Consider the following 25,789-nt stretch of genomic DNA (forward strand, 5'->3'; position numbering starts at 1 on the left):
CAGTGACACTCGCGGAAGTGCTTTGCGGACCTCGCGAGGCGCGGGGCAGCGCAGCCACGGCTCCGGGCGGTGGCACGGCAGGGCCCGGCGTGGCCGCGGATGAGTCGGGGAACCATGCCCCAGCCCGCAGCGTGGCCCGGAGCGAGCTGCGCGGAGACGCCGCCGCGCGAGGCAGGGGCCGCGGCGCGGGAGGGCGGGAAGAGGACGGCGGGCGCGCCGCCCGGGGCCGCGATGCGGTGCCCGGCCGAACAGTGAGTGAGCGGGGCGGGCGTGGGCGCCGGGCTGCGTGTGCTGGCCTCCCTCGGGCGACCGCGAGCCGTAGGAGACGGGTCTGACATAGTCGGAGGACGAGCCTGTCACAGCTGGGTCACCCAGGCCGCCCCATTCCTGCTCTGACAGCTCACCACCCCTAAAGTTAGGAAAAGCTCTGGGAATTTGGAAAAGAAGCCCGGAGAGGCTTAATGATCCTGTAGCTCTTTCCTCCAGCCTCGCTGGAAGGAAGCCCCCAGCTCGCCCCTGTCACAGCCACACAACTGCCCCGCGACGTCTTTGCTCTGGGAAGACTAGTCACTTGAAGAGTTTCCCACCTGTTGGACAGACTTTGGCTACAGGCTGGCCCTCTCCTTTTACCCTGTCAGAGCCTGGCGAGACATGCCTTCCGCCCGCTGCTTTTAAACACACACACAAAAATCAGTGCGGTTTTAGAGCAGTTCCTTATTGGGTAGGAAGAAAAACAGCGTTTAAATTAGAAGCTTTTACACCGTGCAGGGTTTGGAGGTGTCTACTGAGCTCATAGGTCAGTTATATGTGCCTTTGAACTTACAAAATTAAAAGCTCAGGCAGCCAAATTGACTAATTTTTTTATTGACCCAAAAGATAAAAGAATGGACCTTTAGAATTCTTTTAATTTTCTAAGAAAGGATCTTTTGAAGCCTTGTTAATGAAGATGTGATAAAATAGTTCATTTGCACAGTGCTTTGTGGTGGGGCTTTGAACGATTTCATTTAGCACCCCTATGTGATGATAATTATTCGTGTAATGAGCTAATGGTTACTGGGGAAAGGTTTAGAGTAGGAGGCCTTAACCTTCTCCTGGAGCTAGGTTGGCAATTAGAGTTAGTGACATTGGGTGTTAGCTTTGGGACTTGGAGAGCTTTTAGCTCTTAATTTGGGTCAGCGTTCTCTAAGCTTCTGGCATAGTTGTTGGGTCTTCTGTAGTTAATGAATCTAGATATCCTGGCTTTTGCATGAAATGTCTTGATTCTTAAATAGGGACACTTATTTTTCTTTAGGTTGAACTCCACATACAGGTTCGTGTGTGAGTTGATCTCATCTATGGCTGCCTAGGTTAGAGATGTCTCTTGCCTCTGCTCTTCTTCCTGGTTCCTAACTGATCCTGCTGACAGCCTTCCTATCCTGAGCCCTTCCCTAGATGCTGTGCCTTCTAAGTCCTGCACCTCACTGTTACCCTAGAAATTTCATATGTCTTGAAAATACCTGAACTTTTGAGGCCAGAACCACATTCCCAAGAATATGCACAGTTGCCTGGTAGGTTTTCTGGTGTGGTGGTTCTCATGAGCATCTTGGGAAATGGACCTCAGAGGGAAGGAGTTTTCACCCTGTTGCTGAAAGCCTAGGTTGTCATCTCTTGAGGAAACACGTGTACATTGGGCAGACACAGCTTAGCCAGGGAGCCACAGGTAGATTTCAAGAGCAAGTTCTCACCCCACCCCCTTCTTCCTGACCTCAGCAACACCAGACTTCTAGAGAAGCATGATTTATAAGGACAGCAAACTTTAACCCCCACCCTGTGTTTGTAATTTGTGGTTTTATTAGCTCAATTTCTTTTCTTTCTTTTCTCTTCTTTCTTTCTTTCTTTCTTTCTTTCTTTCTTTCTTTCTTTCTTTCTTTCTTTTCCTTCCTTCCTTCCTTCCTTCCTTCCTTCCTTCCTTCCTTCCTCCCTCCCTCCCTCCCTCCCTCCCTCCCTCCCTCCCTTCCTCCCTCCCTCCCTCCCTCCCTCCTTTCTTTTTTCTTTTCTTTTCTCTTTTCTTTTCTTTTCTTTCTTTTTTAACTGCCTCTGCTGCCTTTAATTACCTCATTCTCCTTTGACTCTTGAGGTGGGAAATGGGGGTAGGATAACTTGAAAATGTTACTGTTTAAGCATCACATAGCTTGCCTGTTTATCTCTCTGAATCAGCATTATATGAGTAGTTCAGTGGGCTGTTTCTCCCTGTGGGGCTTTCTTAGGGTCATGTATCATAGAAACATTACACAGTTTACAGTATAATATGTGCACATGTGATATATGCAGCTCAATAGTTTTTGTGTAAATTTAAAATAATGTTGTTAAAAGTGTGCTTTTAAAATCTGTGTTAGGCCCTGGGGTCAGACCTTTCTTTCCAGTCAGAATTATTGAAAATATTTGTACCTTAAAATAAGGAACGCAATAAGACTAGATATGATTGAGATATTCTATGGAGTCATGTTTACCACATTTAATGGGAAATTAATTATGAATACAAATAATAGGCAATCTCCTACAGCTGAATTATGTGTTTGGGATGTGAAAGGCATGATGGTTGGCTCTGGTAGCCCAGGTTGTTCTGGCTTCTTTCTAATAAGCTCACTGCATGCCACACGGGAGAGAACTGGGGAAGAGGGACACACAAGCCACATGTATACACTGCTTAGTGAACAAGCCTCAAGGATGGCTTACAGGACAACTTGGAGTACCATTTGAAGAGGCTTACATTAGACCTGATTAATTTGCTTCTGCAAGTTCGCTGGCTCCTCTTTCGTCTGCTCATTCCCCCATCTTTTCATGTTTGACTTCTGCTACATCTTTGGGGAACCCTTAGACAGGTATACCACACCAAAAGTGATTAGGGGATTCACAGACTACCCCATGCACCTTCTCAGTCTACTTGAGGATGGAACTAGAGTGGAGTCTGGGATTCACGGTGGCTATGCTGTGTGTGGAGGTATACAAGTAGTCTGTGAAGCCCTGTGATATTGAGGGCAAGCTTTTGTTTCCAAGCTAAGGTACGAATTCTTAAAGGGTCTGTGAGTACCACCTGCTCTGTAAATGCTAGGCTGTTTTCAGGGATTGCCAAGCCTACTTTTCTGGTGTTTTTCTGCCCTTCCCCAGCCTAGCTCCCAGAGAGGGGGGTGAGAATAGGCATAGTGGTGGCATACTAGTGCACTCCCTCTCCTTTCCTCACTCAGAGCCAACTTAAGGAATCTTGTAGCATATCTGCAAATCTCAATGTTGAAGGTGGCTATGTTGTCCCTAGCGCTTCTGGAAGTCACGTGGAGCAGCATGAGCTGGACATGGAAAGTCCACTTGTAGAAGGGGGTGGAATTTTGGCCTAGGTGCTGGTACTTTCCTGCATTTGCTGTATTGTTTACCTCTTTCTGCAGTCGCTGAACAGTGGTAAAGGGCTAGGTTGACTGGTCGTGATCTTTACTTTTCCTGTATTTGTGTGGGAAGATGTGTTGGTGTCACATTGGTTGACTCTGTCTTACCAATACCGCCTGAGCCATTAGTCTCTAGGACAGGTGGAGTGAAGTATGAACTTCAAGGCTCCAGTTCAGACCTGAAAAGACTGCGTCCTGGGTTCTTTTTCTTAGATTACTATTGCCTTGTCAAATGCTCAGTTGGTGAGTTAGGAAGATATTTTGAGGGCTGGAAAAATGGCTAATGGTTAAGAGTACTTGCTGCTCTTGTACAGGATCTGGTTAAGTTTCTCAGCACCTACCCAGTGTGGCTCGCAACCATCTGTAACTCCAGTGCCAGAGGATCCTGCACCCTCTTCTGGCCTCAGGCACTAGGCACATATGTGGCATACAGGTGTGCATTCAGGGAAACACGCATAAAATAGTAAAAATCAAAATAATACATATTTTTAAAACAAAAAAATCTTGTCTTGTGAGCTGTATATATACATTAGAATTGATTGTTTTCATGTGTTGAATCAGAAATTGAAAATATGGCTTCACAGAAATCTGCTTCACCGAACTCTACCTTTAGTTTTATAGTTTTCTTGGAAATACTATAATTTGTTTGTACTAGTGAACATTTACAAACATGGATTTAGTGGTCCATTCCTATAATGCTGGTACTACGAAAGTGAAGGCATAGGAGGATTAGGAATTCAAGGTGGGTCTCAGCTTCATGAGACCATGTCTGAACCTCCTCCCACAAAACACACACACCTTAAAATTTGATATGGAAATCTCTGAGCAAAGTAAGAGGTACTAGTTATAATTTAGAAGTAGTTATAATTTAGAGTGCACTGGCTTACTCAGATTGGCATATTGGCTTCAAAATAAAATAACTCAGCTCATTAGAAAAAGGGTAAATAGTATTTAATGGGAACTTGAAAACAGATTATTTGAAAACACCATTTCAAATAATGCCATGGCACTAAACTGGAAAATTTCTAGTTCGGAATTATTATCATTTTGGTTTTAAAATTAACTGCACAGTTTAAATATAACTAGTATGTCTGGACATTGAGTCGGTTTTATTTTCTAGCTGTTTTATTTTATAGGAGAGAAGCTTTGCTGTGCTGTTCATCTGAGCCTATAGGGTTCACGGCCTCTGTTCTTTGCCAGAGTGGACATGTTTTTACAGTAAAAGTTGTCATCCTTTTAGAGCTGTCATCATTTTGACTTTATCTTGATAATACCCCTTTCCTTGCATTGTTTCATTATCTTTCCTTTCCATTAAAAAAAAAAAAAAATCAGACCCTTAACTGCTTCACATTCCCAGCCTTAGCTATAATCTCCTTCTGTAACTTTTTTTACCGTAATATTGTGACACTCAAAATATCAAGACAATAGAACAAAACAAAGCTGAGTTTCAGCCCCATTACAGAAGTTGAAGTAAAGCCATTTTATTTTATTATTTACAGTTCTAGGGAGTAAACTCCAGAGACTTGGGCTTACTAGGCAAGTGCTCCATCCTTAGAGCATTTTAAAATGTTTTTAAAAAATATTTATTTATCTTTATTTTATGTGCATTAGTGTGAAGGTGTCAGATCCCTTGGAATGGGCATTACAGACAGTTGTGAGCTGCCATGTGGGTGCTGGGAATTGAACCCAGGTCCTTTGGAAGAGCAGACAGTGCTCTTAACCACTGAGCCCATCTGTCCAGCCCCAGAGCATTTTAAAAATAATTTTATTTCCTCCCTTCCCTCTGCTTCTTCCTGATTGTCATAGGTGGGTGGATATTTCATTTGGGCTCTCACATGCTTTCCTTTCTGACTGTGTTGATCTTCATTACTTAAAATTGACATTTACCTGTTCTCCAAGGAGACACAGGTTTGGGTCATTTTTAACAGCCATTTTAACATTACAGCTCACTTTTGGTGACCAAGAAAATGAACAAATACTGGTGTAAGGATCTGAGTGAAATCTCCTGTTGTTGAAGTTATCTGTAGATGCTGCGGGCTCCTGAGCAGCTTCTGCTTTGCCTTGCTTGTGAGAATTGTGTCCAGAGTCACTGTTTTTTATTTCCACCAATTCCCATGCTGTTTTGCCTTTCCTTTGCACTCAGTTCTCCTGTTTGTTTGTTTCAGTTCTTATTGGCACTTGTAGGAATTTATATTTGTAAAATGCTTATTTGGATTGCCTCCTTTGGGCTCTGAGTTGTGATTATGCTTTTGGTTATTTTGTAAATTAAGAACAGAGAACCTAAGGAGAGCCAAATGTTCATGCAGCTAGCCACATAATTTGCCTGAAATGCAAATATATGACAGGCGGTTAGGACTTAGCTGGAAGAGGAACCACAGATCTTATAGATCTTACCAGCCTTTCACTGAAGCTGAGAAGACTGAGGGCAAGATTAGGGAAGTGTTGTCCAAACACAGCTTCTGAGAATTTAAGTATATTAAGAAAGTGATTTGTTTCAATGACTATTTTAGAGGATCAGAATTTCTGTGATAGGCATAATCGTTGGGTTTGACAGGAGGTATTATTAAATTTATGAAATTTAAAATGAAAACAAGTTATCATATTTTATTTTTGGCCTTTGATCCATTGTCCTCATGCATCTGTTTGCTTTTAACTTTGGCACAAGCTCTTTGGGTGACATCATGCCTGTTACTTGAAATGTCATTGCAGCATATGATATTTGCTCTCTGGCTATCATACTGCTAACACATATCCATACCCACTAGAGAAAACAAGGATCACTAGAACAATTGTTTATTAATACTCCACATCAGTGGATATGTGAAAAATAATAGTAAGTAACTCTTAAGTACTCACTATTTTAAATACATCATTCTCACAACAGTCTTATGAATTAAATACTCTAGTAACTGCTGTACATAGACTCTGCCAGTCTTATTTGAATGCCCATAGTGACTATTGCTCCCTGTAGAGGATGTGCCTACATAGCAAATGTCAGGATGTGTTAACAAAGAGGCAGTTCAGGATTCTAAACTGGACAAAGGATCATTCATACACACACACACACACACACACACACACACACACACACACAAATGACGAGGTTTTTCTATACTCCAGGCTGGCCTTGATATCAAGATCTGCAGCCACAGCTTCTTGAATATCTGGATTATAAGCATGTACTACCACATCGGCAAGGTGCAGATGCAGACATTTGTTCGCCCATAGTTGGGAAACATTGGATGAGTTCATGAGGTTCTTGTTAGTTTCCCTCTGTAGTTCACTCTCTTAGCACCCTTCTTCATCTGTCTCTCTTGATCTGTCTGCTAGGCCATATCCAAGGATGAAGAGATTGGAAGCAGAAGTACCTTACTTATTTACTTGGTTCCTTATTTTGAGCCTGGTACCTTTTCCTTTCTGGATCCCATTGTGTTTGAAGCTCCTCCCTCCCCAATCTGCTGTGAGGATGGGGCACTGTCGTGGGAAATACAGGGAGTTAGAAGTCTTTACACTCTGTATGTAGAATCTCCTGATTCTTAAGCTCAATGTGTTGATATTCCTTCAGAGGTACTTGCTTCTCCTAGTTCCTGAGCCTTGGACTTCCTCCTGGCTTAATAGCTTGCCTTGCATAGCTGCCCCTCCAGAACCCTTGGGCTTCCCTGCCTACACCATTCACCCCTCTGCTTCTTATTGGTCTTTCACATACGTGTTTTTTGCATTCAGCAAAGATAATTTGTGTTCTTTTCCCTTTATTGTCAATTTGGGGTTAATATTATTTTCAAGGTACTGGAATTAATACTAAAGCTGGAACATGCTGGGCAGCTCTAGGCAAGCCTCTAAATCTTCAAACAAATGGCGGTGTTTTCAAAGTGGGAGCCATGTTCATTAGGAAGCTATTATATTCTTGAAGTTGTTGGTTAGTGGTAGTCAATAAAGCTTGAGGGAACATAGCAGCATCTGGGTGGTTGATGATTGCTGGTGAGGGAATCCAGTTAGAAGCCTTGAGGATTTTTAGCTTTAGGGTTCTGTGACAATCAATTCTCTCTTTTCATGTCTTTAGAATAGTTGCTGTCATATTTGCTTGTAACATGTTATAAAGATCAACATTCTATGTAAATGCTTCTATAGCGCTAGTCCGTCCTTGGAACATAGAATCATTCAGAGCCTCATTGATTAGGATGCATGCCAGTAGATTTTAGTTTAAATGGTCTTAGAGTCATGTATGGTAATGTATGAGTGGTTGCACTTAAAGGAAGCAATTCTGAAGTGGAAGAGTGTGTTGAGATAGAGACATGAGCATCCTAGGACCCATATTTTATTACAGTGGCATCCTATATGTGAAAACAGTTAAATTTTCATTTTGTAAGCTGCTATTTATTGTCATACAATGGGAAATGTCAGTGCAACAAGAGTTTGAAAATATCTACTTTGGTGTGATTTCAGCGAGGAGGACATGTACCGTGCTGCAGATGAAATAGAAAAGGAGAAAGAATTGCTAATACATGAAAGAGGGATATCAGGTATGTTTGGAATTGTTTCGTTTGTAGACTTTCTTTGTGCATAGAAAATTCAGTTAGATTAGTATATCTGCTTTCATGAAATGCGGCATGTATTTCCTCTCATGCATACAGTCCTTTCTACATGAAATGCCCACTTTGTCAAAGTAGATTTAGGGAAGACTCTCCCTGCATCTCTTGACTCTGCCTATTCTCAGCTTGTTCCTTTAAATTCTTAGAAGAGTTTGGATGTGAATACATTCGTCATCTTCAATTGCAAGATGTTTTGAGAAGTTAGCTGTACACTATCCTTGAAGAAGGCCTTGTGTGTCTATTTGACTAGAGCGGAAGGACCGTGTGCTTGGTAGCATCAGTCATTGTATGACTGTGCAGTCTGCGTTGTTCTGTCGGCCTTGCTTGTCAGTTGTTTGTCAGTCCCGCCAGTGCTTCTGGTGTGGACTTGGTGCTCCCTGGCTTTTTGGTTAGTGGTGATCTTTTGCAGGTAGGCCTCTGCAGAGGCTGAGTGGAAAGCTCCACAGAGTGTGTATGAATGTTACTACCTTTCTCACTGCTTGAATAATGCACATGTTTTGCTTTGAGAACTGGCTTCTATTTTCCTCACAGCTAACAAAAACACTATTGTAATTAGCATACATAAGGCTTTGATAGTGGTTTTTGATTTCTTCTTCAGAGCCAGTCAGCGCTTCCCTGTGTGGACAGCAGAGATATTTTATAATGGTCCTCCCTAGAACTTTATAGGATGCTCAGTCTCCATGGCTGTGTTGCTCCAAGTCACTCAGGGCACAGAATGCTGTTGGGTCTCATTTAGATATCAGGCTTTTCTGTGGTGTACCCATTGTTTGATAATGCTGAAGAATCTCCTGTTTTCCTCTTCCACTTTCTAGGCTGTGTTTTGGTTTGATTGTTTTCTGTCAAACATTGTTCCCCATACAGGCATCCAAGCTTTTTTGTGAGTCTTGCAAGGTGCAGCTTCAGTCTAGCAGTACTCGTCAATCTCAGTCCTGCTGAGTTTATTGCCCTTCCTGAGTGTCCTGTAGCAGCTCTGCCTCCTCCACAGCAGAGCACACACCAAGAGCAGTAAGAGAGTTGTTGTTCTAGTTGTGGGCGAAGAGACATCACTAGCTGGCTGAGCTCCACAATGGCTTTCCACACCCTGCCCTCCGATATAGCTTTGTGAATACAGTCCTGTTGGAATAATTTATGTATACGCTACAGAGGCCATGTGCCCCTAAAACCCAGGTTATTTTCTACTAGACCTATTGTAGAAGAAATTTGAGATTCTAACCTAGTCTGTCCTCTGAGAGTCCCAGCTTCCTGGAGGAATTCCAGCTTTGTTTCCTATTATATTCGTCACTAACATGGTGCTTAAGGATCAAAGCTTACTTATTTGTGCCTGCTTACCACTCTGGTTTTTACTTCCCTTATTTAATTTTTTTTTATGGTTTTGCAATAGAAAAAGTCTTCTTCCTGGAAGCAGAAATAGAGCCTGTGTAGTTTATAGTTAGAAGGAAGGTATTGTACTCAGTGCGCGGTGAGGTCAGGCCCTGTGCCTCCGTCTCTCAGCCTAGTCAGCATGCGGGAACTGCTGGTATGCTTTCAGACACAGTAGCCCAGTGGAAGTCAGGCAACATTATGCTGTCGCTCTGCAAGTACTTCATTTTCCAAGCCTCTTGCTTCATACAGACTTCTGACTCAGGGCAGGATCAGGCTTCTAGCTTGGCTTCTGTTTGTCATAAGACCCTTGTGCCAGCCCTACCTGTGATCTAAGATGGTACGATTCCCTAGTCCTCCCCAGGGGTCAGGTCTTAGTGTGACTGGGAGTGAGGACAGCAGAGAGGAAGACAGTAAGGGAGACTTCCTGTCTGGAAGCACATTCTCTGCTGGTAGCGTTCATTCTTTGCCAGGCTCACATCCCTCCCTGGCAAGAACTTATGGCCCAGAAAGGGTCCTGAGTGTATATTAGCAGTTCTTCCTGTTTGTGGGGGGAGGTGAGTGGAAAGGCAGATTTATGGGAGTACTTCCTTATTCTGAGTAACCTCCTAACAAATATCGCTTGAATTTCAAAGATGAAGGGCCTTTGTTTAACGGTTGGTTGTGCAACAATAATATTTGTAGTTTCTTTCATTTCTAGGTTAATCATGATGTATTCCACACAGAAATGCATCTGTGTTACCTACATGGAGTATTTCTCCCTTTTTGTAAAAAGATTTATTTTTCTTTGACAAATGATGAGCAATGAGGCATTTTTTTGAATAGACAGTTTTTATAGTTTACTTACAAAACAAATTGCTCTCCCTAACTCTCAGGAGGTGTTGGTGTCCCTTGTCTACTCTGGCTTCCACTGTGCTCTGGCTTGTAAGTGCTTGTGATCCATTCCTTTTCCTTCTTTACAGTGCACTGGGGCAGAATCTCTGTCCTCACTGTCTTCACATCCGTAGTCCTGGCACAGTGCTTGGCAGGGTTAAGATCTTCACTGAGTGTTTGTTGAATTAGATGAAACACTTATTTCACGTACAAGATACACAGGCTTTGTGTGTTCTGAAGTACTTCTGAGGTCTTCTTGTAAGATAGTGGGTATCTTATGATCTATATCTGTAACAGTTTAAAAAAGAAGCCAAGATGAACCCAAAAATTTTCCCGATTTTCCTCTTGAAATATCAAACTGTAATAGGCAAGCACACATCAAGAAGTCAAACTTCATCCATTAAATCAAGAAAATCTTACTTAAGGCCTTAGGTTTAATCTCAGGTACACACACATACACACACGAATAGGATATTGAGGGGGAGAAGTGTATATAAATGCATTTTTAAAGAAACCTGTAACATTTGTTGGATGCTGAGTTGTAATTTTTGGGACATCAAAGGAAGTCTGCGAATTAACTAGCAGTGAGAATGCTGATACTTTCTGATAGTCTTAGGGAAATAGCATGTCACTTTTGTTAGTTGTTATCTCTGTCTGATATAAAAAATTACAGATGGTGAAACTATTTTCTCATGCTTCATATGCTTGCCTCTGATTATTAAAGTATTCACAGACAGCTGTGGGTCAGATGAGTGTGAGCTGGGACACAGAAGCACCCCTCTGAGCACATGGAGAAGGGCTGCCACTTGACTCAGGATTTAAATGAACAACCTGACTAGGTGCTGTGTGGAGAATGGTCTGGAGGCTGTGGTGACAGGAAGACTCATTGAGAGACCACTCAATGGTTCCTAGAGCTAGCATGGAGGTGGCCTGGACTCCAGGGATTGGCAGCAGTGGGATTCAGGAATTTTTTAAATAGAGAAAGTAAGGAGTGAAGAGTGGACTCCCCCTCCATCCTCAGTAAAGTAGTACCTTTATTTTCGTTACTTTTTAGTCCATTATGTGTTTCGTTTTATTGTTGCCATTTTGATTTTTCAACAGAACCCAGGTTAAGTGTGGCTCCTGAAATGGATATTATGGACTACTGCAAAAAAGAATGGAGGGGAAATACTCAGAAAGCTACATGTATGAAAAAGGTACAGCCATGGTACACCTATTTGAGTTCTTCAAACCATCTGTCATAAGTTACATATCATATTATGTTTTTAGACGTTGGTTAAGACAACTGCTATAATAAGACAATGCTGTAAATATTGGTGTTCTAAATTTAGAACTGAGGAAACAGACTGCAAAGATAAGGACTTGTTTGGAGTCATAGTATTAATATAGAAGCAGCATCAGTTCTTTAGTAACTTACTTTCTTTGAAGAACACATAACTGTTCTGTAGAGAGTTGAGTAAGCCATTAGTGGTTCTCTTTGAGACAGTTGGGAATGCCCTTTTTAGCTGCTGTTGTAAAAGCCTCAAGGATAGGCAGGGGTGATTCTGCACCTTCTGCACATGCTGGCTAAGTCCTGTGTGTAGACTCCCCTGTACTCTCTCTGTAGAAGGGTCTTGAGCCACTTCCTTCATTTAAAGTGTGCCGGGAGCTACTTTCACTTTGCTCCATTGCATGGACTGGCAACCCTAATATAGCCTCCGAGAGTGTGGGATGGTCCCAGCACTGCAGCATACCCTGTGTGCTCTACCTACAGAATGTATTCCCATCCAACATTCCTTCTTAGCAGGGTAAACCCTGTGACGCTGATTCTGTTTGACCATTCCTGAGCTACAAAACTGGCAGTGACAAACTTCTACCATGTACAAGATTGTGTCTTCTGCTTATTTATTTTTTTTTGGGGGGGGAGATTATTTACATTTTGAATTTGAATATAGTTCTTGTGTTTTGGAAATACTGACCAACCTTTTGTATTTTTATTATTTATTTGTATGTGTATGGGTATTTTGCCCTCATGTATGTGTTTATACCACATGTGTGCAGTATCTGCAGAGGCCAGAGGAGTGCATTGGATTCCCTGAGGCTGGAGTATGATTGTGATTATGATTGTGGGCCACCGTATGGGTACGGAACCAGGTGTTTTAGAAGAACAGCCAGTGCTCTTAACCACTGAGCCATTTCTCCAGCCCATATTTGATAGAATTTGTTGGAATCATATTTGACAGGGTTTTAAAATTTTCAAAATTTAGTTAATTTCCCTCATAGCTTGTTTAATTTATTTCAGTTTTTTAAAAAATATTATTTGTCTTTCAGGGTTCACCTCAAGTTCACAAATGCCTTTTGTCCCCAGAAATCTGAAAGAAAATGTCAGCCTCAGCCCTAATTCTTGTAAATCAATATTCTCAGCCAAAATAGAACTCAGTCACAAGATACCTGGATTCTCAGTGCCTAAGTTGAAAGACTTACTTTTCAGAGGCTTTCTGCTGGCTATCAGCTACTCAGGGTTTCCAACTTTTTGCCCAGAATGCCACATTGAACCAAATGTATAATTTCTCACTTGTCCTAGAAATGCCTTCACTGACTAATAGTTTTATTCTGTTGCCTTAGTATCTTTTAAAGTTCTTTTTTAACAGTTGGCATATCCAAGTCCAATAATGAAGATACTCAGGTTACCCAAATGTACCATTGTTTAGAACTTATGGGAAAATGATTCCTCCATGAGATTGGTTTCAGTAATCAAATCAAAACATCCCACTTAGGGGTGCAACTCTCTAAGAGCTGTGGTGTAATCTTGCCATTTCTACTGGCTGTTAACAACGTTGATTCTTGATTTTATTTTAGTCCCTATTTGCCAAATTTTTGTTTGTTTTCGATATTCTGTTGGAAGTGTTTATAAATCCACATTAATTTTTTAAAGAGTTAGCTTCATCTCTGAAATAATAGACTTCATATGCAGTTATGGATCTATAAGACTGTAAGAGAGCTGAAGCTTTTTTATCACCTGATGATGTTGCTGTGGTGTGTGGGATTGTGGTGCATTACTGTAGTTTTTGTCATGATGCTGTTATGAACAAACTTGGACTGTCAGCCGTGTAAAAGTATAGTGCATACAGTCATGAGGTCACAGCACTTGATAGCTAACTATCACTATTCTATGTAGAACAGTGTGTGTCTTATGCCAGCAGCAACCTTAGACATCTCATGCTCACTTTATCTCTTGATTGTGTTGTTGTCTCATACTTGATCTCCTTTTTTTTTTTTTTCTCATTGTGGCTTGTTATCACACTTCACCTGCTGACACTCAGCAAGAGAGTATATAACCCAAGTATGTAGTAGGATATACCAGCTAGGTTTGTGCAAGTGCACTCTGATGAATGCACAATGATGACATTGCTTAGTGACATATTGTGAATGTATTATTATTACTAAGTGACTTATGCCTGCATGTATACACATACCTGTTGGAAACTCAGGATTTCTGTATGTTTTAAAATCTGGAGATAGAAATACTGCATGCCTCATCTGCTGTTCTTTTTATTAAAGCATTTGGGATCAATGAACCACAGATTAAACCAATCAAAATGTCACCAGTGAGTGTGTGAGTGAGTGAGTGAGTGCTCCCTCAGATGCTTAGGAAGGGATTTTGACGATGACTAGTGCAGGTTCATTTTGTATGTCAGGTCTGCTGCATTTGTTATAGATCAGCAGTTCTCAACCTGTGGGTCACAACCCCCCTGGAGTTGGCATACCAGGTATCCTCCATGTCTGATACTTACATTACAGTTCATAACAGGAGCAAAATTACAGTTATGAAGTAGCAAGGAAATAATTTTATGGTTGGGGGTCACCACAACATGAGGAACTGTATTAAAGGAAGGTTGAGAACCACTGTTATAGATACTGAGATTTCATAAAGCATCACTATTTTAAAATTAATGTGGTTGTGATCAAAGATTGGAAATGTCTTACAAGAAAGACTGAACTGTTCTTTTCCATTTCCCAATGATTTAGGACCCTCCCCCCTTAGGGATGAAACAAACTTTTCTTGCTATCTCAAGCCAGTAACCACCATCTGAACCCTTTAATGTTTTCTCCCAAGGGCTATGAGGAAGTTTCTCAGAAATTCACTTCTATAAGGCGAGTCCGTGGTGACAATTACTGTGCACTGAGGGCCACACTGTTCCAGGCCATGAGCCAGCTAGCCAAGCTGCCCCCCTGGCTGCAGGACCCCGAGCTCATACTGGTATGTTGCTGCATGGATTTGTGGTGAGATGTTTCGTGAGACTTCTCTTTTCTGCTCTTGCTACCTGATGGTATTGTATGCAGCATGACTTCAGTGTATGGATTTATTGAATTTGCATGTGTAAGATGGTTTTATATTTTAAAAAATGACTAGAAATAACCAGTATTTTCCAGAAGAGAAAAATGACAAAACTTAATACAGCTAAGCCAAATTAGAGACCAGATGTCTAAAATTCATTAAAAAAACCAGAGAAACAATTTGACTTTATATTAGTATTTCTATGAAGTAGATTATATAATTTTTATTAGGGTCTAGCCAGGGTTTTAGGTGCAGTTCAAAAATGAATATTCCTTCATGATGAGATGTTAGAGTTACATGGAGAGACCTTTCCTGGACCTGCTGTCTTTAGTGCTTTAAATCTGCCACATGATGGAGAGTTCCTGGGATCTGTGCCTCCAGGTGTCTCCATACAAAATGCTGACATTTTGTGTAGTGGTTTTTAAAAGGAAATTCTGTAAATTCTGGCACTATTTCACATGGCTTTGCTGTTGTTTATTTACATGTCAGATGAAGGGCTTTTGGGGGTGGGAATGGACAGTCTTAACTCTGTAGCCCAGGTTGGCTTCAAACCTGAGGTACTCCCTCTGTTTCAGTACCCTGCATGCTGGGATTACAGGTGTGAGCCAATATGCCTGGCTGATATAAACATGGCAATGATGTTACTTCTGTGTGGTCCAATACTTATCAGTGAGGACTGCCTAGGAGCAGCAGGGTCACAGTGTCAGCTGCACTAATATGTGGCAGGTGTGATGAAGGAGTGACTGTATGCTGACTAACTCGTTCCTGCCACACTGGGGTTCTTACACAGCTATGGACTGTGTTTTCAACAGAGCCAGTAAATGAGTGAATGAGTGAATGTGTTCTACAGCTATTACAAAGACATATAAGTGCTTTTTATTTTTAGATGGTATTATTCTGGGAATACTTTGCCCACCCTACTTTAAAAAAAAGTGTGTGCTTTCAGAATTATTATTAAATCATATTGATACTTTTGAGCCTTTTCCTTTGTGTGACTCTTAGATTTCTGGGCTTATTCAACAAAAATTTAAATTTCTATATTTTTAAGAGCTTCTGATCCAAATAATGTCCTAAGTAATTAAATATATAAATAAAGTGTACCCCAAAAGTAAAGCAACACCTTCTGCTAATGAGGTGCATTTGGATAAGATCATTACCATGTGGAAAACAGATGAGGTAAGCAAGGTGGGGTGGTGCATGCCTGTAATCCCAGCACTTTTGATGTGGGGGCAAAAGGATTGTGACTTTTAGGCCAGCCTGGGAGATATATATATAGTGGCCTTTTCTCAAGAACTGTATAGCCTCCACCCCCCAAAAAAGTGGTGAATAGATATTTTGCATTTGATGTTGATCAGTATTAAAATGTGTTCGCTGTAGGAGTGATGAGATTGTTGTGTGGTTTTCTGAGCCTAACTGCAGTAATGTACAAATAGCCATTAAATTCCCAGTGGCTGTGTTGTTTCCTCTTTCCCATAGCATCACACATTTGCCTTTCTGAGGGCACGGGCACTGTGAATTCAGTGTTCACATTGACTGGATTTGTGTTTTGCTCATCTCCACTGAAGAAATGGCTTTTGTTCTTATGCCCTCAGAAAATTAATGTGGTTTGGACCTCTCTTGACAGTTTGTTTTATTGTTCCTAAGACTTGAGTGAAATGCCTGCCTCCAGCACTGCTTGAAGTACTAGGAGAACAAGCAAAGATGTACAGATGCATGATTGCACTGGAGATTTACTGAGTGAGCAAGGGTGCCTGCTTCCATTTGTAGACTGTGTGACCCTCACAGGATGCCGGGACATCAAAGGGGGACATCTAGGCTCAGCAGTCCTCCTCACTTGAGACTGTTGTAGGGGACAGGCTTTTTCTACTGTGCTGCTGCTTAGCTTCTCCAACCTTGCTGTTCTCCTTAGAAGCTGAGCTTTGTCCTCCTTGCCCCTCTTGACCTGCAGCTGTCCTGTTTATCCCTGCCTAGGCTTCCTGTTTGTTGGCGTCATTTCTGTCCAGATCCTATCTTGACTGCAGGCAGATTATTTGACCCTAGCCCAGACCTCAAGAAAGCTGGCCAAAGCTGGGCTAGCTTTTCACCCACTGAAAAGGGACTATACTTTATATAGGGGCTTTTTAGTTTTTAAATGCACTGTAGTTTAAAAGATCTCTAAATTGCTGAGACCTGTGACAGTATTTGGTAGAGAAAGACACTAAAGGTCTTTGTGATTTCATTTTGGGGATGATGCTTTTGATACTTGCAATTGTCATATTGTCAAGATCATAGATATTTGTTAGAACAGGTCAGTCACAGATGATATTGTACTTAAGCTCTCTAGTGATCCTTAAACATCTACCATTATCCTTTCTTGTGTCAGTCTTTTCCTTCCTTCCTTCCTTCCTTCCTTCCTTCCTTCCTTCCTTCCTTCCTTCCTTCCTTCCTTCTTCCCCCTTCCTCCCTCCTTCTCTTCCTCCTCCTTCCTTCCTTCTCTTCCCTCCCTTCCTCTCTCTCTTGACAGTTTCTCTGTAGCCCTGACTATATTGGACCTTGGTCCTGTAGACCAGGCTGGCCTCAGACTCACATTCTCTTTCTTGCTTGCATCTCTTACTCCAACAGAAGGCAGGCCTATGTACTTACTAGAAAGGAATGGTGATTTATGTGGACCCCACGTATGACCTGTGAAAGCATTTAAGTTATCTTCTTCTGAATAAATAAATCCAACTCCATTGTTCTTTCCTAATAGTTCCTTTAAATTTTTATTATTCGTATGTGTTTGTATGCCACAGTGACTGCATGGAGGTCAGAGGACAGCTTTGTGGAGTTTGCTTACCTTCTACATTTACGTGGGTTCCTGGGATTGAACTCAGGACAGCAGGTGTTCATGGCCAGTGCTTTTCCACCACTGAGCTGTCTTATTGACCCTCTAATAACCTACTAGTTTCTTTTCTATGTCTTATTTTTGGACTTTTTCCCCCAAGATTCCCGCATTTGGAAGTCTGTACTGGATAAACTTTTTCAACTGACTGATGAGTGAATGAAAGGAGGAAATTAACTTGTTTATTCAGAAAGTAAACAACTTGACTGTTGCACCTATGTTTTAGATAACAGTCCAATGTGACAGAGTCCTCATTTGTTCTTCTGGGCTACCATTTATCTCCCTTTCTACCTTACACACCTTTGGGACAAGACAATATTTTCTGTTAGATTATAGTTCTTGGAGGCAGGTTGTAATTTCACTTGTTGCCACTTGAGGGCACTTTAAATTCTGGTGATAAATCTGAAACTAAATTAAGAAATTGTCCGTGGTTCAGCAGTGCAGGACAGTGTGGGCAGAGTGGGGCTGTTGCAGCTGTAGGGGAATGGTCACTTCTCATAGTAAGATGATGGTGGTTTTGCCCCTTGAGTGATGCACAGCACTGTCACTGTGATTTTGATTTTTGGAGAGACAAAAGCCATCTTAGTTGTACATGATTATCATAGGCTGAGAAAGCACAGACAGATTTACTGTCTCAAAGTCTTAAGTTCCAGTGGAGCTGAACATGTCTCATTCTAAACTCTTTGTTACTGATAAACAAGTTCAGCATAGGACATTGGGGATATGATTTTTTTTTTTTTTTTTTTTTTTTTACTCTAGGAGTGAAATCTCTCTATTTCCAAAATATTTAATTACATGTGTTTGTGTGTGTATGTGTGTGTGTGTGTGTGTGTGTGTGTTTGTGTGTGTGTGTGTGTGTACCTCTCCTGCTGAGCCATCTTACTGGACCCCAGAGGTGAAATCTTAGCAGTGCAATGTAGCCTAAGTCTATGGATTTCATCCTGACACACCCAGGATTGTTGGGAAGATTCAGTTTCTCATGCTGTAATCAATCTAATTGTGGTTAGATTCCAGATTCTAATGGTATGTAGAAATAGTCCAGGAACAAGAACAAAAAATATAAGAACCATAATCATTACTTGTTGTCTGTCAATAAGTAAGAAAGGTACAGCTTCCTTACCCTCCCATTGCAGCTGAGTCTCAGTCATCTTTTCTATCTCATGGTATTGATTGTGGGGCTAATACTGCTTAACAGATAACTATTGTGCTTTTAGTGATTGTTTTTAAGAATCAGAAATTAGGTTTTACTGTCTATCAGGAAAAGGAGTCTATATCTATCAGTCCATGTCTATCAGTCACCTTGCTGAGCCATAAACTAATGAGTGCTAAGGCTTCCAGTGCATCCAGAAGCCAGAGGTGGCTACTCTGAAGGCCCCATGTGGACACTTCCTTAGCTTTTCCTCACATTTGCATGTTATGTCCCTGCCTGTGGCTGGTGTCCTACAGGCTGCACTCCTGTGGATCTGAACTAAAAGCATTCAGCCTAACAGCCCTCTCTGTGGCAATACTTTCTGAGTCTGTGACTTCCAGGTTCAGATTCTCCAACCTGAATCCATGTGATGGACTTGCAGGAATTAATTCTGGAAATAAAGTGGGTTTTATATGAAGGCTTGGTGCTGTCTTCCTTTTAGGTTGTGTCATAGATATCTTGCACCGTTGACAACTACCTCTGTTTCTTGATATTCCAGTTACCAGAAAAGCTGATAAACAAGTATAGCTGGATCAAGCAGTGGAAACGTGGATGGAAATTTGATGGGAAGAGTGAGGACCTGGTTGAAAAAATTAAGGAGTCCCTGGTTCTGCTAAGGAAAAAGGTTTGATGCATGTAATTTTCTGTCTCTGATAAGTGCAAAGCTTTTTCTTTTGTTGGTCCAGCAGATTCACTTCTAGGCTCATTTATTTATTCGTATTTATTTTTAAGTTTATAACAAATACTTTTTTGGTTCATGGTTCTCTTTAGGGGTCAGCATTTGCCAGTTTCAGACAAAATAATTTTGGGCTGGAGGAATTGTGTAGTCAGTAAAATACATGACAAGGAATTGATTTGTTTCCCCAGAACTAGTGTAAAAATACCAGATTTGCTGACATGTGATTGTAACCCCAACAATGGAGAGCGGGATGCAAGAGGATCCCTGAGCCTCACTGGTCGTCCAGTCTAGCCTAACTGATGAGTGTGAGACCCTAGTCTTTGCCTGTGTGCATATACATGTACATCCTTACACTGTGCCCACATACACTTGCACATACATTGAAAAGAAAAATTTAAACGATCATAAATTCCTCCCATGAAGTCTTTGTTAAAATGGAGAAACACCACCATTGTGTGTTCTTGGAGGTGAGAAACAAGTATCTCAGAGACCTTAATAAATTTAATTTTTATTCTGAGTCATATTCTTAAGTTTAAGGGTTATCATTTAGTTCATTTTCATTCTTAAAGATTTATTTTTTTATTTCTGTGTGTGTGTGTTGGTGTGTGTGCATAAGTGCATTCACACACATGCATCTGGGTACCTGTGGACACTAGAAGAGGGAGTTGGATTCCTGGAGCTGGAGTTAGAGGTGGATGTTGACATCCTCTGCAAGAGCAGAAAGTGCTTTTAACTATCCAATTCTTTAGCGTATATTCATATTCTCAGAGACCACTCTGTGTTTATGAAGTTCTTTCCAGTTATTCTTATCCTTCAAGAGTCTACCCAAATGTATTAAAAATTCTTTGTGTCAGTAAGTGTCTTTTGAAACCATCCTGAGAGTTGTCTGAAACAGAGTTCACGGATAGGTTGATATTCTAATATGCTGTGGTGTAGTCCCGCCTTTCTGTGGTAGAGTGCCTGTTTGGAGTGGAGTGTAGCATTTAGGGGCTAGAAGCCTGCATCTCTCCAGCTGCTAGCCTGGTAGAGTGGCGAAGGCAGGCTGCAGCTCTGAGAGGGAGGGGGTGCTGAGTTTGTCAACTTAGTTGTAGGTGCAGTTTCTTTTTCAGATTGTTTTAGGATCTGGTGAAAGTGTTAGTTTTGTTTTATTATGTCGACTCTAATTAGACCCTCCTTTCAGGAAATGTGTACATGATGCCAGTTTACAGTAAATTGGTCACTAGTAATCTGCCAGCAGCTGTCATACTTCTCTTTGTCATACTTGATGCTAAAAGTTACTTGGGTTGCTCTACCCAAAAAGTGGTATGGTTGTGTTGACCCCTTGTATAGATGAGAACTGCAGCCTGGAGGGTGACATCTTTTTTTTTTTTTGGTTATGTTTTTTTTTAATTTTAATTTTTATTATTAGTTACATTTTATTAACTCTGTATCCCAGCTATATCCCACTCCCTCAGTCCCTCCCAACCCCACTCTCCCTCCCTCATCTCCTCCCTGCCCTTTTCCAAGTCCACTACTTGGGGAGGTCCGCCTCCCCCTTCATCTGATCCTGTTTTATCAGGTATCAAAAGCCAGATCTTAATTGTATCTTGACTCTGATTCTAGAGCCATGCTCCTTGCCAGCACCATAGCCTACTTCTAGAAGATACTGTAAGTGTACAATATAGTCTAGCTATAAAGTACTGGAGAGAGTTCCATATAGTCATGGTCTTTTCTCTCAGCTTTAAAGTCTGGACTGGCATTTGAAAACAATGCTAATTAGTGCTTAAGTCATGAGGACTGGTGTTTATATTGACATCTCTTTCCATGGTAACTTAGCAGCACACATATTTATGTTTTCTTCTTCATTTGAAGAGTTTGCCTATTGTTTGAAAACCTTTATTTTTTTATTAGGAGTCAAGAATTCTTGATTGGATTTATTATTAGGCACTCATGTATATTTTTAAGACATAGGGTTAATCAGTATTCAGGAGATCCATTAGTCTCCCTTGACAGTCTTCTGTTGGAGGCTTGTCTGTGTATGTCTGGGGTAACTTTCTGAAAGCTCCTCCAGGTGTGGCAATCACAGCTGTGCATCACAGCTGACACATGTTTTCTGTCAGGTATCTCTGATTGTTGGTGTTGTCCTGTTGCTTGGAAAGTAAGAGTGAGCATTTCCACCCCACACCCCATGCTTCCCCTTAGGGTGGTGTACTTCCCTTTCACATTAACAAGGAAGAAGCCAAATAAGGGCTTCATGTAGTTGTTTGAGGTGAGAACTTGAAGATCTTCACATTTGCATGTGGCTTATGGTCCCCTACTTTTGAAAATCATCTTGTAATCATGGCACAGAAGTATGCCAGGGATTTTCAGGACACATTGTAATTGTGACACAACTTTCTTATTGCAGTGGGTGAGCCTGGCTGAAATGAAAACTGCTGAAGCAAGGCAGATAGCTTGTGATGAACTGTTCACCAATGAAGAAGAGGAGTACAGCCTCTATGAAGCTGTAAAGTTTCTAATGTTAAACAGAGCCATTGAACTGTATGATGATAAAGAGAAGGGAAAGGACGTCCCATTTTTCTCTGTGCTCTTGTTTGCTCGAGACACATCAAATGACCCTGAACAGCTACTGAGGAACCACCTAAACCAGGTGGGACACACTGGTGGCCTTGAACAGGTGAGTTGTACCTTCGAGAGTATTTTATCTCCGTGCCAGCCATCGAAGGGGTCTCACAGTTTGTAGGTCAGTTCAGTAGCGGCTTATCTAGATGCTTCTGGGCCACTGCTTTGTGAGCTTGCAGTCATGGCATTTAAAGCTACAGCTTTGACTGGGGCTGGAGGGCTTGTCTTACTCACCTGACTGTTGGCAGGAAATCTTTGTTCTTCATTGGTTGCCAGAGGACCATTCAATTCTTTACTGCACAGACCTCTCAACAGCCTCTCAGTGTAGAGGAAGTTGCACACTCTCGCTTATCCCATGTTCTGTTTGTTATAAGCTAGTCACTAAATCTGTCACTTAATCAGGAGAGGGTGACATGTCAAAGACTTATGGACATAAGTTGTTACTCCTAGGATCCTAGTGGTACTAGGATCACTTTTGCAAAGTGATGGATAAGGTTAGTTCTCTTTACTCTCTGGGAGGCTTTAAATACAGAATGTAAATATATTTACTTACATGCGTGAGTGTGTGTGTGTGTGTGTGTGTGTGTGTGTGAATGAGTGATTAGCTAATGACTGAAGTAACATTAAGGCTCTGAATCTAACCTACTACCTTCTACTTGGACTACTGTGCCTACCTTCCTGAAAAGGCCCAAGTACCAGAACAGATGTTTCAAGGAATAGAGAGCCAAGTTGGGTTTCTCTGAGTCTTTCTGGCAGGTAAAAATCTATGAAACCTGTTCTGTTGTTTTGCTTAAAGTGTAAAATAAAGCAGAAGATTGGTGGTTACTGCTAGGCCAGAAGTATTTATGGTTACTTAAAATAACTGTTTGTACTTAGAATGTAGGTTGTTCATATCTTCTGAACTGTAGCACAGATCTTGTGGCAGTCTAGGAGGACTTGTGCTACACGATAGACTGAAGTTAGTCATTTCTGAGACCCAGCAGGCTCTGCTGCAATGGTGAATCCTTTTTAAAACTGATCCTTTTGAAATGTAACTTAAACACTGTTAACTCATCCTTTTAAACCACCAGTATAGTCTAATCTTAGACCATGTTGGAACTTCATAAAGAAATGCAACGCCTGTTAGCAATCTGGCTTTCTTTACTCCAGCCCTAGGCAGTCATCTAATTCTGGGTAAAGATCTGCTTATACTGGACATTCTTAGTAAAGGAATCATACACTCTGCAGCATTTTGTGACTGCCTTTTTGATTTAGCATAATGTCTTAAAATCCATCCATGTTTTAGAATGTATTGGTACTTCATTCCTTTTTATTAGCAGGTAAACGGCATTGTACGACAATATTATATTTTACTTATTCATCAGTTTGGTGAGTATTTGGGTAGTTCCTGCTAATTACTGTGACCATTTATTGACAGTGCATGCGTGCGTGCATGCGTGTGTGTGTGTGTGTGTGTGTGTGTGTGTATGTGTTTGTGTATAGACATGTGTATGTGCATGTACGTGTCTGTACACATTTTACTCTTGAGTCCCAGAGCAGAATTGCTGTGGGCAGATGGTAGTGTTGTGATACTTTGAGGAACTACTGTACAGTTCTGAAATGTAGCTCAGTGCCAGAACACTTGCACAGCACGGACGAGGCCCTGCATTTGATCCCTTGTATTGCCAGAAGCAGAAGAAGAGAAGCAGCTGCCCCACTCTGCAGTCCCAGCAGCAGTTTATCAGTATCCCATTTTCATGTCTTCATGATGCTTTCACTGCCTTTTCAAAACTGAGGTGAATTTCACAGAACATAATTGAACCATTTAAAGTATGTGACTAATCGACAATTAGTATATTTTCAGTCTCCATTTTCATCACTCAGAAAGAAAATACTGCATTCATGTAACAGTCATCTTGTATATATTCTCATGAGCATTAAGTACTGGCTCATAGCTTTGGCTTGCTTTTCTCTAAGGGCTTATGATTTAATAAGGTTATTGTCCACTTATTTATCTTCTATAGAAAAAATGCTTTCCAAATCCTGTTCAATTTTAAACTGGTATTTTATTATTTATGTTAATACATTATAATAGTTATATACTCCAAGTGTAAGTCCTTTATTACCCTCCCTCTTGACTAGGCTTAAAGGGGAGGAGAAAGGTTAAGCTAAGCAACTGCCTCATGGTCTAGAATAACGGATGCCAGTTTGGTGCGAGGCCCCATCTTTCCCTGGGTCCCCGTAGAACACTCATTTGTTTTTCCTTCCCAGGTTGAAATGTTCCTACTTGCCTATGCTGTTTGCCACACCATCCGGGTGTACCGGCTGTCCAAGTATAACACTGAGGAGTTCATCACAGTGTATCCCACTGACCCCCCCAGGGACTGGCCAGTGGTCACCCTCATAGCTGAGGACGATCGGCACTATAACATCCCCGTCAGAGTGTGTGAGGAGACAAGTCTGTGAGAGACACACATATGAACAGCCAAGTGATGTGCACATGCAGCTCCTCCTCTGGGGACCTCAGGTCTGCAGATCTCCAAGGACAATCTAGGAGAACTCTTAGGCCTCTGGAGCCATCTTTGGACTGTGATGTTCTGAAGACTACCTGCTGATAATGCAAATTAATTAGCCAAGTCTCCCCTCATTGTTCTCTCTGTTACACAGTGTGTTTCACTGGGGGCTTCAGCACGTGCCTTTAGAAGGTGCAAACTGTGTCTCTATATGGCATTTGCTCTTGTGTTAGAGGAAACTGTTTGGAAGGGAATGTGTCTAATGAAAGTTCTGATGGTAAACTGGTTTTACTTCTCTTTTTAAGACAGTTTTGATTTTTATTCTTTTGTTGGGATGGTGGTGATGGGTCTCATGAATGGTCTTTCTATGAGATATGCCTAAGTGGTAGTGTCCTGGGTTAAATAGTTACGGTATATTTTCATAGCTCATCTGCTTTTGGAGGGATGGGCAGTGAAATTAATACTATTTTAAGTAGATTGTCTCTTAGAAGCCTAAGAACTGGGTCCCAGAGTAGACTTTTTGAAGGCTGGAAGAGGTACAGGTAAGAGTGCAGAGGAGTCTAGACTTTGGATTTTGAGGCTTGGTGCCCTGCACATGTGCTCTAGTGTTGGAGTTGTGGATCATTATAAGTTGTGGATTATTATTATTATTATTATTATTATTATTATTATTATTATGGTGCTATAGTCAGAACTGGGTTTATATCCACCTGTTTATAAAGTTGGAAATCAAAACTGTCAGAGGTGGGGCTGAGCTGGCCTCCTATGCCCCTTTCATGCTGTTGAAGATTTCTTGCACTGCTGAACCCATCTAACTCATCCTGTGACAGAATGGGAGACAGCCAACTATCTGGGATGGCTGATATTGCAAGTCAAAGCAGAAGCATGTGGTAAGCAAAAGTGTGATGGAGCTACCTGATTGGGCAGCTGAAAGGCAGCCATGCTGCGTTAGGTCTGTCTGTATGGCACAAGCCATGGTGCTGAATCAAGCAGAGGTGACTGGGGAGATGTGCTCAGCATCTTGGGGCCTTTGTTTCACTCAAGGGACATAGACTGTGGCCTTTGTTCATGGGGACCAGACACATCCCTCTTTAGGATTCCATCTGTAACACCTGAATCAGTTCAACATTTGTTGGTGGTGTTATTTTGATGTGTTGAGCTTATTTTATGATTCTTAAAATCCTTAATTTGATTAGGTTTCATATAGATGTAAGCAACTTGTTTTGAGAAGAAAGACAACCCTTTAAAATACAAATTTTTGTTTCATTAAAAATTAAGTCTAGGTAAGAAAACTCAGGATATAAAAACCAATCAGATCCTTATAGTATTTCTTCCATTGCCTCATGAGTAAAATCACCACATTTTGTTAACTATTTATTGAATAGAGTGCTGACATAGCAAATGCTGTTCTGA

General features: G+C 41.3%; 1 protein-coding gene across 2 annotated transcripts; it reads left to right on the forward strand.

Annotated features, from left to right (window-relative positions):
- Nucleotides 1-24,680, forward strand: Otulin (OTU deubiquitinase with linear linkage specificity). Of its 2 annotated transcripts, XM_021640452.2 has the most exons (7): nucleotides 1-251; nucleotides 7,860-7,936; nucleotides 11,339-11,433; nucleotides 14,334-14,477; nucleotides 19,104-19,229; nucleotides 21,670-21,939; nucleotides 24,135-24,680. In XM_021640452.2, the coding sequence occupies exons 1-7, from the start codon at nucleotides 100-102 to the stop codon at nucleotides 24,327-24,329; spliced, it is 1,059 nt and encodes a 352-aa protein (XP_021496127.1). In that variant the 5' UTR covers nucleotides 1-99; the 3' UTR covers nucleotides 24,330-24,680. The 2 variants fall into 2 exon arrangements, with proteins under 2 accessions (XP_021496127.1, XP_060236392.1); XM_060380409.1 differs by lacking the exon at nucleotides 7,860-7,936 and having other exon boundaries at nucleotides 127-251.
- The last annotated feature ends 1,109 nt before the right edge of the window (nucleotides 24,681-25,789 follow it).

This window comes from Meriones unguiculatus, chromosome 3, assembly GCF_030254825.1.
Source record: "Meriones unguiculatus strain TT.TT164.6M chromosome 3, Bangor_MerUng_6.1, whole genome shotgun sequence".
In the NCBI taxonomy this organism is placed as follows: Eukaryota; Metazoa; Chordata; class Mammalia; order Rodentia; family Muridae; genus Meriones; species Meriones unguiculatus.